The sequence below is a fragment of the Phyllostomus hastatus genome, unplaced genomic scaffold (assembly GCF_019186645.2).
Source record: "Phyllostomus hastatus isolate PE091 unplaced genomic scaffold, TTU_PhHast_1.1 phas_contig_524, whole genome shotgun sequence".
Classification (NCBI taxonomy): domain Eukaryota; kingdom Metazoa; phylum Chordata; class Mammalia; order Chiroptera; family Phyllostomidae; genus Phyllostomus; species Phyllostomus hastatus.
The window spans coordinates 4,595,281-4,612,801 of NW_025333900.1; the positions used below are offsets into that span (position 1 = coordinate 4,595,281).

At 36.9% G+C, this 17,521-nt stretch overlaps 1 protein-coding gene across 1 annotated transcript in view; it reads right to left on the reverse strand.

Annotated features, from left to right (window-relative positions):
- Positions 1 to 17,521, reverse strand: part of DTNBP1 (dystrobrevin binding protein 1) — a 183,951-nt gene that overhangs the window by 126,946 nt on the left and 39,484 nt on the right. Inside the window, exon 5 of the mRNA XM_045847207.1 lies at positions 8,690 to 8,822. Coding sequence (XP_045703163.1) covers positions 8,690 to 8,822 — 133 coding nt within the window. The remainder of the gene's footprint in view (positions 1 to 8,689; positions 8,823 to 17,521) is intronic.

Genomic DNA, 17,521 nt, shown 5'->3' on the forward strand with positions numbered 1-17,521 from the left:
GTTGATCCCTTGGCAGGCCAATTAATTTCTCATGTTCTAGATACAAATTGAACTTGCCAGCCTACTTCACTTCTGTTAATAAAATAGAAATAGCGATCAGGTGAAAACATATGAATGGTTTAGTACCAACCTGGAATTACTAACAAGAAAGAAACAAACTACATGTCCTTCTGAATAGGCCAACAGCATCATTTCTTGCGTTGAATTTAGATTAAAATCCCTGGGACAGTCACTGGTCATTTCACTGCTACCACCAAATTCATATTTCTGTTCTCCCCTTTAAAAAGTTTCAAAGGTTCACAAGTACTACATGAATCTAGTTTAAATCCTTAATTAAGCATTCAGGGACCTGTCACCCCCTGGCCACGACCTATTTTTCCAATCTCACAATTACTTGGCCTCAGGACTCATTCCAAGAAGAGTCCTCATGCTCCCATCTCCTTGCCTCTGCTTGTCTGTAAGATGCCCCAGCTTGCCTCCGTTGCCGAACCCAAGCTCCCTTTTCAGGCTCTGGTCAGTGCTATCCCTTCCTCCAGTCCTCAGAGCTCTTTTCCTCTTCTCTGCTTTGAACCTGATGTAGGCTTACATTCTAACTGACATTTATACAACTATCTGTATACTATCATCTGTCTCAGGAATCAGGAGGAGCCTTAAGGGTAACAACTGTATTTTTGCATCTTTGTATCCCCTAATGCCCAGTCTGCTGAATTCAATGAACAATGATTTCTGGTGACAGAATGAGTCTATCACTCTGAAATATAAAATAAGAAGATGATCTAGATTCATTTTTCTGCAGGCATCTGTTCAATTTTCCGAACACTGTTTATTGAATCAACTATCTTTAGCCCATTTCATGTGCTTGCTTCCTCTGTCAAATATTAATTGACTATTAAGGTGTGGATTTATTTCTGGGCTCTCTATTCTGTTCCACTGATCTGTGTGTCTGTTTTTATGCCAGTACACCATGCTGTTTTGATTACTGTGGCCTTAGAGTGTAGTTTGATATTAGGTAGTGTGACACACAAGAATGAATTCAAACTAAAATAAAGACTTAAATGTTTGACCCAAAGCCATACACATCCTAGAAGAAAACAGGCAGTAAAATCTTGGGCATTGCTCATAGCAGTATTTTTTCTGATATTTCCCCTCAGGCAAGAGAAATAAAAGAAAAAATAAACAAATGGGACTATATCAAACTATAATGGGACTACATACATATCTTTCCTTTGCAGAGCAAAGGAAACAATCAACAAAATGAAAAGACAACCCATTTAATGGGTGAACATAATCACCGATACATCTGATAATAGGTTAATATCCAAAATTTATAAAGAACTTCTAAAACTCAACACTAAAAAAATAAGCAATCCAATTAAAAAATGGGCAAAAAACCTGAATAGACACTTCTCCAAAGAGGACATGCAGATGGCCAATAAACATATGAAAAGATGCTGAACATCACCAATCATCAGAGAAATGCACATTAAAACTACAAAGAGATATTATGTCACACGTGTCAGAATGGTCATCACTAACAAATCAACAAACAAGGATGTGGAGAAAGGGAAACTCTTTCATACTGTTGGTGGGAATGCAGACTGGTGCAGCCACTGTGGAAAGCAGTGTAGAGTTACCTCAAAAAAATTAAAAATGGAACTACCTTATGATCCAGCAATTCTACTTCTGGGAATTTACCCGAAGAAAACCAAAATGCTAATTTGAAAGAATATATGTATCCTATGTTCACTGCAGTGTTATTTACAAGAGCTAAGATATGGAAGCAGCCCAAGAGCCTATCAGTAGATGAGTGGATAAAACAACTATGGTACATTGATACAATGGAATACTACTCAGCCGTAAAAAAGGAGAAAATTTTATCCTCTGTGACAGCGTTATGCTAAGTAAAATAAGCCAGGCAGAGAAAGACAAATACTGTATGATTTCACTCATATGTGGAATCTAATAAACAAACTGAACTAAAAAGCAAAATAGAAACAGATTCATAAATAGAGATCGAGCTGACAGTTCTGGTGTGGTGGGGTTGGAGGGCAGGAATCAAACAAAAAAGGAGCAGGACTCATGGACATGAACAACAGTTTAGTGATTTGGGGGTGAGGGGAGTTGGTAGAGGTAGAAGAGAGTATAAGGGAGATAAATGGTAATAGGAAAAATACAACAAGAAATAAATTTTAAAAGATTAAAAAATGTAAAATAATAACCAAGAGAGCAAATCTATGATTCATGTTCATCTAATTTAAATATTAGGAGGTTAAGCTAAATTTTGTAAAAGAAAAAATTAAGCATGTACAGAGAACTTCAAAAACATTAAACAATATGATAGTAGTTTTGTAACAGGGTGCAGCCTAGAGGAGGGCCCCAAATAAGAATTTGGAATGGGTCCAGAACTCAAGGTGTCCAGGAAATATTAGGATGTCCTCACCCCTTACCCCCACAGGTATGATTTGGGGGAAGCAGGAAGAGGGCACATGGAGTAGGAACATGCAGAGCTGTTTTGTACAGCAACAGCTTTGCACCTAACCTCTGGCATGGTCATTTAACATATCTATAACCTTTACCTAGTTGCACAGATATATTAAATAGCTGTGGCCATGCTTGAGCCAGGGGCGTGGAAGTGACTTCCACCCAAGATGTAACTAGGGGGCAGCTCCCCCTGGTTACAGCGCCTGCGTGAAAGCTTGAAGATTGGCTCCATGACATGGGGCCACACCTGCCCAGACTCACTACAGCTATGGCAGCCCAGTAAAGCTAGCAAGATATGAGAGTGCTGGCAAGTGTAGCGGATTGTGGGAGGAGTCCGAAATGGGGCTGCAGAGGAAGACTGGCTCGAGGAAAAAACCCAGACGGGGCAGCCAGTAAAGGGAGTTCCACGCGGTTTCTCCAGAGTGCAGACCCCTGCAGCTTAGGTGAGAAGGGACCCCCGCAGCTTTGCCAAAGTGGGGAATCACCATGCGGCTTTAGCAGAGAACCGCCACTTGGCTTTGGCAGAGTAGCGATCTGACCCTCCCCACAGCTTTGCTGAGAGAGAACCATGAGGTTTTGGCCAGAGTGGGGACCCCTGCAGCTTTGGTAGCAGAGGACCACGTGGCTTTGGGGTGCTCCCTTTGGCCATGTGGCCTGGGAAGCAGGAGAGAATTTGCCTGGAAAAAGGGTGAAAGAACTCTTGCCAGTAGGCCATGAGAAGGTGCCACATGACTTTGGATTAACTGGAGATCCTGCCTGGACAGCAACACAGCTGATGGTGTCAGGAGCCTGAATCACGGATGTTTGCTTCTTTTCCTGAGATATAGTACCCCAAATTAGGGCAGGGGGAGAAGGAAGCACTGTGGGCGTCTGTGGGTATTCAAAAAGGACTTTGATATTTCAATGAAGACATTAGGTAATTACTTTAAGTCTGTATAGCTTTAAATAAACATTTCCTTTCCTTTTCACAAATCGCTGGCACCTTTCCTAAGGTGGCAGACAATCGAATCTAGTGAGGAGTCCTTTTGGTAATAGTATACTGTAACCCCCCTTGGCCCTGTATGTGTGCGTGTTCTGTAACATTTTGTTGTTAGTGTATCAAACCAGACCCCATTATCAGTTAGTTAAAACAGTAGAAGCAATGGGAATTTTCCATTTTAACTCTTAACAGGCTTGAAATCAGTAATAAAATACAGAACTCTATTGACAAAAGCAAATTTTCTTCCCTTTACACACTAAAAACTTTAAAATTGTTCTTTAAATAATAATTATAAGCACATATGTGCAATATATCCTGAATATTTTATATTGAATTTTAATTTAATGATCATAAATTTAATTTCCCTGTCATAACCTGCTCATTGCCTATTACAAAACAAGTTGCATATATGAGTGAATTTGGTAACCTAACTTAGAATGCAAGTACATAAAACACTAGCAGGCCTGCATGGACACAAATACACCTTTACAAGAAGCTCAGATCTCACCATTTTGCTCACTGTAACAACAGCATATGTCTCATTTAGTGATCAGTGGAAAAGATCGGTGGAGTTTTATCATGAAAAGCCATTTGGGAATGCCTGACAGCTGTGCAGGAAAGAGCTTCACAAATCTTTGTGAGAAGACTGTCCCAGAGGAAGGGCGATTCTGTTTGGAATTTTTCTTTGTGCCATTTGTTTCAAATACATATCATATGTAGTGAAACCACTGACATATGAAAATGAAGGAGCACCCTAAAACTAATAATTTCACACATAATGAGTACTTTTCTAACAAAAATAATTAGCCTCAAGAAGCAAACAGTCTTCCTTGACTACAAACCCATAGGTCACAGAAGCCAGGTACTAAAAGACCACAGGATTCTAGCCCTGGCTGGTGTAGCTCAGTGGATTGAGTGCAGGCTACAAACCAAAGCGTTGCAGGTTCGATTCCCAGTCAGGGTACATGCCTGGGTTGCAGGCTATGACCCCCAGCAACCACACATTGATGTTTCTCTCTCTCTCTCTTTCTCCCTCCCTTCCCTCTCTAAGAAATAAATAAACAAACTCTTACAAAAAAAAGGACCACAGGATTCTTTAAATGCTGACATCACTTCTTTACCTAATAAGGTAATACAGTAAGGATGATATGATAATAAGTGAATTAACTTGCAAAGCCATTACAAAACAAATTAAATCATTTAGTATACCATAAGATATCTAAAGAGCTTCTTGAAAGGTCTAGTCTCAAAAAGGAACCTGGATAATAAAGTAATCTCATTCATGAAACACTGAGAGCTGTGAGTGACAGTCTCCCTGCTGGATGCTCTCTCAAAGTCTGTGTAGACAAAAGCAAAACAGCAAGATATCAGGTTAGGTCATATTTTTTAAAATGCTACAAATTTAGTATATGTCATTTTCTTTTTTTTTTATTTTGTTTTTTTTTCTTTTATTGATTCCAGAGCCGGGGAGGGAGGGAGGAAGAGAGGGAGAGGAACATCCATCAACTGCCTCCTGCACATGCTCCAACTGGGAACCAAACCCACAACCCAGGCATGTGCCCTGACTGGGAATCGAACTTTCGACCTTTCAGTCTGCAGAACAACACCCAACCAAGTCACACTGGCCAGGGCTCGCTGTCATTTTCTTTCAGCACTTTGTTATCTAAGAACCAACAGAATCTTCTGTTCTAGATGAAGATAATAGTCTTTTTAAAGTAGGTCACAAAAAAATAAACTAAGCAATAGAGAAAATTCAGACAAGCCCTTGATATTTTAACTTCAATAAAGGAATAGGATTAGACTACCCTCTAGTGGAAGTTTAAGAGAATTCAATAAATACTTTTCAAACATTTTAGAAGTTTTATGGTGAAACACACACCACGGTAATTACAAAGATTGAGAAAGTATACAGAATCTGGATGACAACATTCCATTTACTTTTATGCACTGCCTTTCAATGAACACAGGACTACATCATTCATCTCATCACATTTCACGCTGTGGTTTTGCATTCTAAACTATTTTGCAGAGCAAGCTAAATTGCATAACATCCAAACAAGTCGTCTGCCAAAGAACAATGGATTTGTAAATTTGTAAAACTTAGAGAAACTCCCCCTAGAAAGTCAGCATCTTGGTGGCAGTCTGGGTTTTACTCACTGCTGTATCCCCAGAGCCCACAAACAGCACATGGCACCCAAAAGACACCTGATATGTACTGGGCACTGAGCTGAGTGCTTTACACCTGTCATTTAACCCCACAAATACCCTATGAGGCAGGTACTCTCATCCTCATTCTGCAGATGAACAACCTAAAGCTTGGTGCAGGTAAAAAACCTGCAGGGCCTCTCACAGAAAGGAAGTTGTGGAGCTAGGGTCCAAATCTAGATCTGTGAGTTAGTAGTTCATAGCCCTTATTTTCTACTTCCCAGCATACCTTTATCTTTTTTAAAAAAATGATAAGATTTACCAGCAATTGTCTATTACACAGGCTTTTGTAAGCTGGATGGACCACATCCCATTAATAAAAAACTGACATGAATGGACTATCCATCCTTAATTCCTAGGGAATTAAGTAATCAGGTGTTATACTTAAGCCACAGGATAATGCAGCTAAGCATCATCAAAGGTTCCAACTGCTCACCTCATATAAAGCCTTTACTCTTTAATAAGTGCAGACCCTCTAGAAAACAGAACAAGAATAAATGAGTTAAGTAGCCTAGCAAATAGAGGGACTGACTTGATATAATATTAGATACAACAGTGAAAAGGTAAAAAGTTCAAAGTTAAGGGAATCCTGTGACTAAATATAGGTCAGTTACTATTTTCTCCTAATTATTTTTATTTTTATTATTGCTTGACTCTTTAAGCCTTGTGATATATCAAGGTATTCAGGTGATGATAAGAGATATTTCTGAGGCTATAAAAACACAAAAGAAATTAAATTAGTATTTGAGTGAATATTTAAAACACTAAATGTTTCTAATACCTAAGAATGATGTATAAATTCACTAAAATGAATTAATACATTAATGATATGGATATACAACCTGTCCCACCAAATTTGGCTTCAAAATATTTTCCTCCTATAAAGAATATCAGCACTAATTTTAAGATGCATAAGTTGCTTATCTAAAAGTCACATTTTCAAAACACCTCCCTATGAGCTTATTTTAGGTCAACAAATACTAGGACTCTTGAATTCCAGTTCTGACTTGCTATCTTCTACAGTGAGTCAGTCATTACTAAATAAGTATCAGGCAAATAACAGCAATAGATTAAAACACAAAGGTAGCAAGTATTTCAAATGCTAATGATATTCAGATTAGCTATAAATATAAAAACCAACCACCTAGATTTAACTGATGAACAAGACTAGAAAAAAATGACCTAAATTACTTAGGAGTGATTATCTGTCCATAATAGTGGTTTAGAGAATCCTTTAGCTTTAATTTGCCACTGGTGGTTGATGTCCTCAGATTAACAAAGAGAATTCAAGTGAGCATTTGGGAAGCCCATCCCCTTCATTTTAGCTTCTAAAAAGGAAAGACACACATCACTGTCTTTGTGTCTAAATATCAAACTTTGCCTGGACATTAGAATCGTAATTGAGAATGAAAATACATTATGTTCTATTTTAAGAAAGAAGTATATAAACTGCATTTCCTAAGCAGAAATAACTATGAAAATAATTAGAATCATATCATACTTCATTTAATCAAAAGAGTAGTATCAAATAAAGAACATCTCTAAACAGAATTTATTCTAACCTGGCAAAAAAAAAGGGGGGGGATTATCATAGAAGAACAGCTCTTCAAAGAAATATACAATCAATGAAAAGCAAGCAACTCAAAAGAAAGAAACATAAGCTTAAAAAAAGTGGCTGAAAAGAAAATTCAAAGGATCGTGGAAGCAATTTTTCCATCAAGCCTTCTCAAAGTCTTGACTGAGAAGGATCATGCCTATACCCATACGAGGGAAAAAGATACAGAGGACAACCACAGGGATTTCACATTTCTCTTAAGACCCACAATATCTTCTCCATGCCCCACTTTCAGAAACAACAAATCACTAACACAAGAAAAAATTGTAACAGCCAGGGCTTAATGGGTAGTTTCTGAGACCTACTGACAGCTGTCATCCCCACTGGGACATCATCACTGGGGTTAGGATCCTGGATCCGTACCTTAATGTGACCTAGAAGAAGTCACAACCTCTTTCAAGCTTTACTTTCCTTACCTGTGAAGTGGAATAATAAAACTACTTTGTAGGATTCTTAGGAAGATTAAAATAATGTTTGCAAAGCACATAATGATCCCTGACACATAGTAGGTGTTATAATATTAACTACTGTTATCAACAACAGCATTCTAAATACCACTCAGGTGACTTTATTCACACAGAAAAAAACTGCTTTAGGATTTGCTTATTTCTTGTTTTGTAAATTATTTTTGTTTCACTTTTTTAAAAAAGTGATACTGAAACACAGGAAGAGATGATAGGGTATTCTTACCTTCTTACCCATAAGATTGGATCAGGTTATTAGTTTGAGTTTATTTCCTATGAAGGTAGCTCCTAACCCTTACTTTACTAAGACCTCAAACTTCGTTAGAAAATAATAAACCATAATATTATTCTAAGATGTGGCACTGCCAAACATAGAAGTTAATTTTCTAAATGCAAACACGAGAAATAAAGAATATCAGCATAATTCATCACAATTAAAAAAACACCCAAAATTTATAAACTTCTACAAGGTTTAAATTTAGCCAAACAGGTACCCACATTTAACTGGATTTGTTTCATCTCTTTTCAATTTGAAGAGAAAAAAAGCATACTAGTTTTAAAAGCAAAAACTTCCACCTTATACTAGAGTGAGGACAAAATCACCTTAATCCCTTTTATTTTCTATATGTATACTTTTAAATAGAGATTAAATGTCACAGAGACTACCCTAAGTCACTTTAATAATAAAAAAAATTACAATTGTGTTTCCTGAGCTGAACTGAGCCAGAAAAAGTTATTGGTATATTTTAGAAATCATGCCTACATTTTAAATCATTTTCTGTCTAATCATCAAACAGAATTATCAAATTAACTCAAATTTACTACTTTCCAAAAAAACCCTGTTAATCAATAACGTATTCTTAGAAAGCTTCAAAATTACACCAAGTCCAGTCCAAATTATTTTCATTCCTAAAGGTAATGCACAGACATGAACATAAAACTTACTCAGATTTGCTGTCATGGACTCTAAATCCGCTATCAATCCTGGAAGCTGCTGAAGTTGCTCCTGTAACTCTACCAGGCTCGTCTTCTTTTTTTCCCAGTGTGCTGAAAGCATAACCACCTCACTGTCCACCAGCTGCAACACAGAAGACGAAGGGTACAGTAAAACCAGACTTGACACACAAAGAAATCACAGTCAGCGTAATGAGAGCTGGTCAATGTTATCTTAAAAAACCCTTCTGTTGACTATAAGCGACAGGACACTCAAAAGAAGACTGTGGATGTTTTCTTTCTTACCAAACAACTAACTTAATATTCAGTACAGAAAACCTCAAATTATGGCTTGTCTCAGTGCATCTTAACCCAGAGCAGAGAGAGTTCAGAAATGACCTTAGAAATCACTTCTAAGTATACCCTGTTTTTAAGTAAACCCTGTATTTGAAAATCCAAATGCAGAAAAACAAAAAACTACCACTAACAATTGAAAAGAAAACAAACAAAAACAACCCAAAACATAATTACTGGGTAATTATTTGCTTTACAAAAGGATTTCTTTGAACAAAAGAGTCCCCTACTGCATTTAGATTATACTATGATTCAATTTACATTTAACAGGAACACTTATTTCATAAAGTAAATGGTACTTGTATATGAAGAAATTATTGAGGCAACTGATCAATTCCAGAAAAAGGCAAAAGTATTTATGTTGACAACGAAGTAATTCAGATGTAAAGGATTCCTAATAGCAGGGTGGTGAGATACCAGATTAGCCTAAAATAATTCTAACTTCTTTTCCTGAAGATTGTAAAGAAAATGACAGACATCTGTTTCTCCCAGACAATTTTGTTTTGGTCTTAACATGGTGGGAGGGGAATAAAGCCTAGAATAAAGCCTAGAATAAAATTCAGAAGGAGCAAGGAGAGATCATCTTTTGAAAACATTACCAATGATAAGGAAGACTGTGAAAGATACCACACATTAGTACAATAAATACAAAGATGGAAAAATTCATTATATAACAGGAAAAATGCATTTGAATGTATATTTAAATCAGATTTTACAGTTTAGTTATAATAAAAAAAGATAATTTACACATCCCAAGATTAAGAAAGATTAAGAGTCTTTACAAGTTGAAACAAAAATACAAGTGATTCTCACTGAATCTCACTAAAAAGAGAACTTCAGAGGAATAAAAATATCAAAATAATCTGTGAAATTAGTTTTATATAGTGCTAAACTGTTTCTACATTTTAATATTCTAGGAAATTCACAAGACTGAAATAAAAGAGCTAAACTACAATTAAGAGGTCAAGAAGCTGCCTTCCTCACTTCGTCCCCATTTCCCACACCTCCCCATTGTTTTCCAGTACACGATGGAGGGAAAACCATCATGGTTCCACATACAACCCTCAACTGAGCTGGTGAGGTGACACCAAGCTTTATTCAAGTTGCGTTTCTCATTAATTTTGTATACTTAAGAAAACCTATTGCCTACTGGTTTTAAAATGATCCCTAAGAGTAGTTTTAAAAATACTGAGCAGTCTTCACAGACTGTGATGCAATCATCAGGAAACTAAGACTTGAAACAAGGATCTGTATTAATAAAATTGATTTAAAATAGTCAATGAACTTCTACAGACCATCCGCTCTCTGATAGGCATCATTTTAGGCAATAGAGATATAATTGTGAACCAAGCAGGGGAAAAAAATCCTGCCCTCTTGGTGCTTATCTTCTGGTATCAGGTCTCACAAATTCTCTAGCTTCAGTATGAAACTCTAAAATAATTCCTATATCACAGGGCTGATTTGAGGATAAATAATACATATGTCCTGGTACATGGCATATCTTGTAAAAAGTCTGTTAAATCTTAGTTACTCTGGTTCATTAGGTTAATGACTTGAAAAACCTAAAATAAACAATTTTTAGATATTAGCCATTTCTTACTGAAAATTAAAACATGACATATAAATATTAAAACTATAGTCTAGCACAAGTCTTCCACAAAATTAAAAATTATATCCTAAACATAGAGTATAAGAAGTGTAAATAGAAAGAATATATCAGACTACACTAAAATATTACTTTCACTTAAAAGAGTCAGAGGTTGAATGGTTTTTCAGAAATCATTATTAATAATTATGTAATAATACTAAAACATTTTGAGCATTTTCTATGTTCCAGGCCCCATGCTAAGGAATTTACATGTATTATCCCATTTAAACCACATAACAACCTTGTAAACTAAGTATTATTACCATCTTCACTTTACAAATGAAGGAACTGAGGCACAATGAAGCTAAACCACTTTCCCAACGGCCACAGTGGAACTAGATTCAAGTGTCACAGGGACTCTGACACTTAAGCCCATACCCTTAAATCAATATTCTGGGGATTTTACTCTAAGGGTAAAAGGAAGAAGAAACATGAGAAACTAGCAAAAGAAAGGGTTCTGCAAAACTGTACTTAAAATTTACTAAATATTAAGAAATGAGCTATCTCTAGAAAGCCAAGGTTTCTACGTGGCCCAAGTTGACATTTCTGAATAAATCCAGATTTAATACCAGGAAATTAAGTTTAAGGAGGAAGACAAACCTGTAGTGCTTCATCCCAAAATTCCTTCTGGCGGACATTGAAGTTAGAAGAAATAAAATAAATAAATAAAGCAGGGAATGCTAATGATTTACAAAATAGCCAGAACCTTACTATATACAAAACTCGACAGTTCAGAGTTTGGGGAGTACATTACTTCATTTGATTTCCACACTGATTTGTGTGGTTAGCAGGGTAAGTGGTGGTATACCATTGTATAGAGGTGGATACTAAAAGAGAGAGACTAATTTACATGACCAAGGTCAAAATGTATTAGTACAGAAACTAAATTTCTAACACCCAGTTCAAGTCACCTTTCACGACTGACAGAAGAGGGCCATGCTGGAGCACAGAGTGAAGCATGTCAATCTTAACCAGTGTGCACGTCCAATTGTTAAACAAAAAGGTAATCTTTACCATAAGTGCTGAATTTGAAGGCAAGTATTTCACAACAATAGAAATTACAAGCAAATAATGCACTGTTACATCTAACTTTAAAAACTTGCCTTCAGAGTCTAACCCCAAAGTCAATATTGACTATTTATTCATTTGTACATTGCTACAAGAGAAAAAAAAAAACTTGTAAAAACAAAAAAAAACCACTTGTAGAAAAAAAAACAACCCTAGACATCAAAGTTACCATTGACCATAGCTGTTTGTTTTCTAAGATACTGTTCTGAATTTTAAGACTATATAGTAAGACTTAGCTTTAAATTAGTTAAGTATAAAATAATTTGCCAAACAAGACTGAACTGCCTGTAAGTGTATTTGCCCTGGTAGGCTCGAACTGGCTAAAGGCTACCAAAGACACATGAACATGGTCTGACAAAATAAAAACATGTTAGGTTTAATATAATTTTATTCAAGACAGACATTTTGTTTTATTTTTTATTTTTCAATGTTTCTTTTTTTATTTATTGATTATGCTATTACAGCTGTCCCATTTTCCCCCCTTCATTCCCCTCTACCCTGCACACTCCTTCCCACCCACATTCCCCGACTTTAGTTCATGTCCATGTGTTATAATTTCTTTAGCTTCTACATTTCCCATACTATTCTTGCCCTCCCCCTGACTATTTTCTACCTACCATCTATGCTATTTATTCTCTATACCTTTTTCCCCTCTCTCCTCCTCGCACTCCCCTGTTGCTAACCCTCCATGTGATCTTCATTTCTGTGGTTCTGTTCCTGTTCTAGTTGTTTGCTTAGATTGTTTTTGTTTTTATTTTAGGTGTGGTGTTAATAATTATGAATTTGCTGTCATTTTATTATACATGTTTTTTTATCTTCTCTTTCTTAGATAAGTCCCTTTAATATTTCATATAATAAGGGCTTGGTGATGATGAACTCCTTTAACTTGACCTTATCTGAGAAGCGCTTTATCTGCCCTTCCATTCTAGATGAAAGCTCTGCTGGACAGAGCAATCTTGGATGTAGGTTCTTGCCTTTCATGACTTGCAATACTTCTTTCCAGCCCCTTCTTGCCTGCAAGGTCTCTTTTGAGCAATCAGCTGACAGTCTGATGTGAACTCCTTTGTAGGTGACTGTCCCCTTATCTCTTGCTGCTTCTAGAATTCTCTCCTTCATTTTAATCTTGAGTGATGTAATTATGATGTGCCTTGGTGTGCTCCTCCTTGGGTCCAACTTCTTTGGGACTCTCTGAGCTTCCTGGACTTCCTGGAAGTCTATTTCCCTTGCCAGATTGGGGCAAGTTCTCCTTTATTATTTGTTCAAATAACTTTTCCACTTGTTGCTCTTCCTCTTCCCCTTCTGGTACCCCTATAATTCAGATGTTAGAATGTTTAAAGATGTTCTGGAGGTTCCTAAACCTCTCCTCATTTTTTTTGAATTCTTATTTCTTCACTCTTTTCTGTTTGATTGTTTCTTTCTTCCTTCTGGTCCACTCCACTGATTTGAGCCCCAGTTTTCTTCCCATCACTATTGGTTCTCTATGCATTTTCCTTCATTTCACTTAGCGTAGCCTTCATTTTTTCATCTAATGTGCGACCAAAATTAACCAATTATGTGAGCATCCTGATCACCAGGGCTTTGAACTGTGCATCTGATAGGTTGGCTACCTCTTCATCGCCTAAAAGTATTTGTTCTGGGACTTTGATCTGTTCTTCCATTAGGGCCATTTTTTTTTTTTCTGTCTTGTCACACCTGTTATGTGTGAGGGGCAGAGTCTTAGGTGTTCACCGGGGTGGGGCAACCCAGTTGCTGGGTTATGATGCAGTATGTGGGGAAGGGGTCTGAGAGGGAACAATGGTGCTTGCTTCACTCTCTCTCAGATTTCAGTCCCTTCCGTCAGTTCCCATAAGTAATTGGGCCCATCTGGTGCTGATTCCCTTGTGGGTGGGCTTGTGTATATTCTAGGACCCTGTGGGTCTCTCCAACAAACTCTCCTGTGAGGCTGGGAGTCTCTCCCTGCACCTCAGCCTCCACAGGTGTTTTCAATTGGTGTTTTGAGGCTTTATTTCCCTGTGCTGGAGCCCTGGGTTTCAAGGTCTGTCTCGCTCCCCAGCTTCACCTGGTTTGTCTGTGTGCAAATGTGGGATTGCTTGGTCAGCTAGCCACCCTGCGCACCTCACTGGGTCTGCCCACTGCCACCCCACGCACAGGGTCTGTCAGCCACTGCCTTGCGCACCAGGGTCTGCAAGCCACCACTTTTTGCTGTGATCCCTCTCCCCTCACAACCCCTGGTACCCGACTCCACCCGGTGGTCCAACTCCGCCCTTCTTACCGGACTGGATGAATGTGTCTAAACTCCTTGGTTGTTGGACTTCCATACAGTTCAGTTTTCTGTCAGTTCTGGTTGGGTTTTTTTGTTTCTAAATTTTTGTTGTCCTTATTTTGGTTGTGCAAGGAGGCACAGTGTGTCTCCTATGCCTCCATCTTGGCCGGAAGTTTAAAGACAGACATTTTAAATATTTACATATGTCTCAATAGTATATTAAAGGGCTTTAATCTTTTTTTGTTTTTAAAGTCCAGTACTACATTTCTGGAGATCCACAGAGGCACTTTTTAATTAGATGTGGATCTTAAAATAACCAAGTAGTCAACTATGAAAAAAATTTCTCCAAAATAGCATAAATTCAACAACAGATTTTATAGGAAATTCTTTCTCCTTACTTATTTTTTAATGAAATACTTCTTTCAACCAAAAGAATAGTTTTTATTAAATATCCTCTACAGCATATAGTCTTCAATGAACACTGTTTGAGGGATTCATCCATGTTGATAAATGTAGGTGTGGTAGTTCACTAATTTTCATGGCTGTACGGTATTTGATTTTATAAAGAATATTCTGACTCATTCTGTAGATGGACTTTGGGACTGTCTTAAGTTTCAATAGAACCTGCTACAACATCTTGTACAAATCTACATCTTTGTACAGATCCTGGTACATACGTGAAGTTTCACATGAGAGTTAGAAATGTGCCCAAGGTATCACTCTCCTTTCCCAGAGTGGCTCCACAGGACTTGGGGTAACTAGATTTCCCCCAGCCTAATCATCTCTGACTGTAAGTAGCCTCATCTATATATTACCTAGTAAACACATGCTATCATGCCAACATTACTAGCAAAATTGTGCACTATACCAATACTATCAGGGGAAAACTTAGGACACAATATTCTGGAAAAATCCCTAGGAAGGGGAATTGTTTGAAAGATATATGGGACTTGAACTTCTACTTCTAGCCAAATCATTTTTTCTAATGTGATTGTGCCAATGGATTTACACTCCCTAGTTCTAGTTGTTCATCACATATCTTCCAAGGGAAGAAAACAAAACTGTCTTCTGGAAATAGTAATTGTCTGCAGAGAAACTCAAGGCTTAAATTTCTGATAATCTGTCTTCTGGAAATAGTAATTGTCTGCAGAGAAACTCAAGGCTTAAATTTCTGATAATCTAAGAAGCATAAATCTGTGGTTTTAATTTGTATTTCTTTGATTACTAATCAAGTTTGAATATGTTTTCTTCTGTAAAATGCCAGGCCCCAACTTTTGCTTGCCTTTCTATTGGGTTACTGTCCTGTTTTTACTGGTTTGTAGGGGTTGTTCATATATTCTGAACACCTGTCCTCTGTTCTGTGAATTGCTTTATATTTTCATGGTGTTGTTTGATAAATAGAAGCTTTGATAAAAATTATACATATTTGTATTCCTGGTTGGTGCTTTTAGGCCTTAAGACATTTCTCTACCCTGAGGTCTTCTACTATTTTCTGAATAGGTATAGTTTTCCCTCTTACATTTAAGTTTGATGGAACTAAAATCTGAACTAAGGTTTTCAATTACTTTTATTCAACATTATACTGGAGGTTCTACCCAGTATAAAAAGGTAAGAAGAAATGAAAGTTGCATACATTGGAAGGCAAGAAACAAAACCTACTATCTACACAAAAGAATTTCTACCTGCAAACACAAATTATAAGAACAAGTGGATTTAGCAACACATTAAATATTTAGGAAGTCAAAAATGTCAGGTTTTTGTAGATATTAGGATAAAGACATTATCTTCTATTAAAACCTTGCTAAATGTTTTACTCTGAATAGATATTTAATTTTACTAAATGTATTTTCTGCATCTGCTGATCACATATTTTTCTTCTTTAATGTGTTAACATGGTCAATTGCATTTAAAAGATTTTCTAATGCCAAACCAACCTTTTAATCCTGACATGAATCTGGTATATTTTGGGGTTTTTTTGTAACGCATTGCTGAATTTTTTTTTTGCCAATACTGCCATACAATGAAGAATGTGTCTGAGGCAGAATGCCTTTGGTTTTTCAACTGGCATCCACAGAACACATACAAATCAATACAAAGTTTTAGCTAATATTCATATAGGAAAACTTTATATTTAAGCTTGATATACATTTTATTTTATCATTTTTTATTCCTCACCCAAGAACATGTTTATTGATTTTAAAGAGAAAGAGAGACAGAGAAACATCCATCAGTGGGATCAAACCCACAACCTAGGTATATGCCCTGACCAGGAATCCAACCTACGATACACACAACCTTTTGGTGAAGAGAAAGATGGTGCAACCAACTGAGCATCTGTGGGCAGCTTGATACACATTTCAAAGCAATGTGTGAGAAGATTCTCAAATGATGTTTCAAATACAACTGTTAGAACACCATAATCACACGACAGTATGAGGAGTATACCCATAAAGGACACACACGCCTTGCGTGCTTGCTAGTGTTGAGAGACCACACTACTGTCCACAAAGCAACTGTTTGTTAATAACTGTATCAAGAGTTTGGTAATCATAGCCCTGGCTGGCATAGCTCAGTGGATTGAGCTCGGGCTGCAAACCAAAGTGTTGCAGGTTCGATTCCCAGTCAGGGTATATGCCTGGGTTGCAGGCCATGACCCCCAGCAACCGCACATTGATGTTTTCTCTCTCTCTCTCTCTCTCTCTCTCTCTCTCTCTCTCTCTCTCTCTCTCTCTCTCTCTTTCTCCCTCCCTTCCCTCTCTAAAAATAAATAAATAAAATATATATTTTTAAAAAAGAGTTTGGTAATCAAAAAAGTTTTAAGCATCTTGCATCCTAACAGATTGCTACCCACTACTCATAGACTGGAGACATATTGCTAGTTTTAAATATACATAAGAATGTTGCTTGGCAGTTTTGGGTTGACATGTAACATATTGTAACTTATCAAATTTAAAAGATAAGAAATAGGTTCCCGGTTAGTGTTTGCACAGAACATCTGAGTTTCAGAAATTGATTATTGAAGTTAAATGAGAGATGATGCTATTTTTATTCTTCATAGACTACCCTTGAAATTCTGCCCTCCATATTTAACTTTAAATATGAGGTTAGCCAATATCTATACATTCTCTGTAAATAATGCAAGGACTTAGAATCCTTTAACTCTGATAACATGCCTACCAGATTACATGCTATTGTTATCCAGCACTTTTGTTCTATCATTTTTAATCCCACCAATTAGGTAACTGATACAGTCATTATCTGTTTATATTTATTTTTGGTTTTCCATTTCCTTTGTTCACTACTCCTTCCTGTATCTCAGAGCTAGCTTCCAAAATCATTTTAATTTATCCTAAAATACATTCTTTAGAAGTTTCTTTTTTTATATATAGATTTTATTTATTTATTTTTTAGAGAGGGAAGGGAGGGGGAGAGAGAGAGAGAGAGAGAGAGAGAGAGAGAGAGAGAGAGAGAGAGAGAGAGAGAGAGAGAGAGAGAGAGAAACTTCAATGTG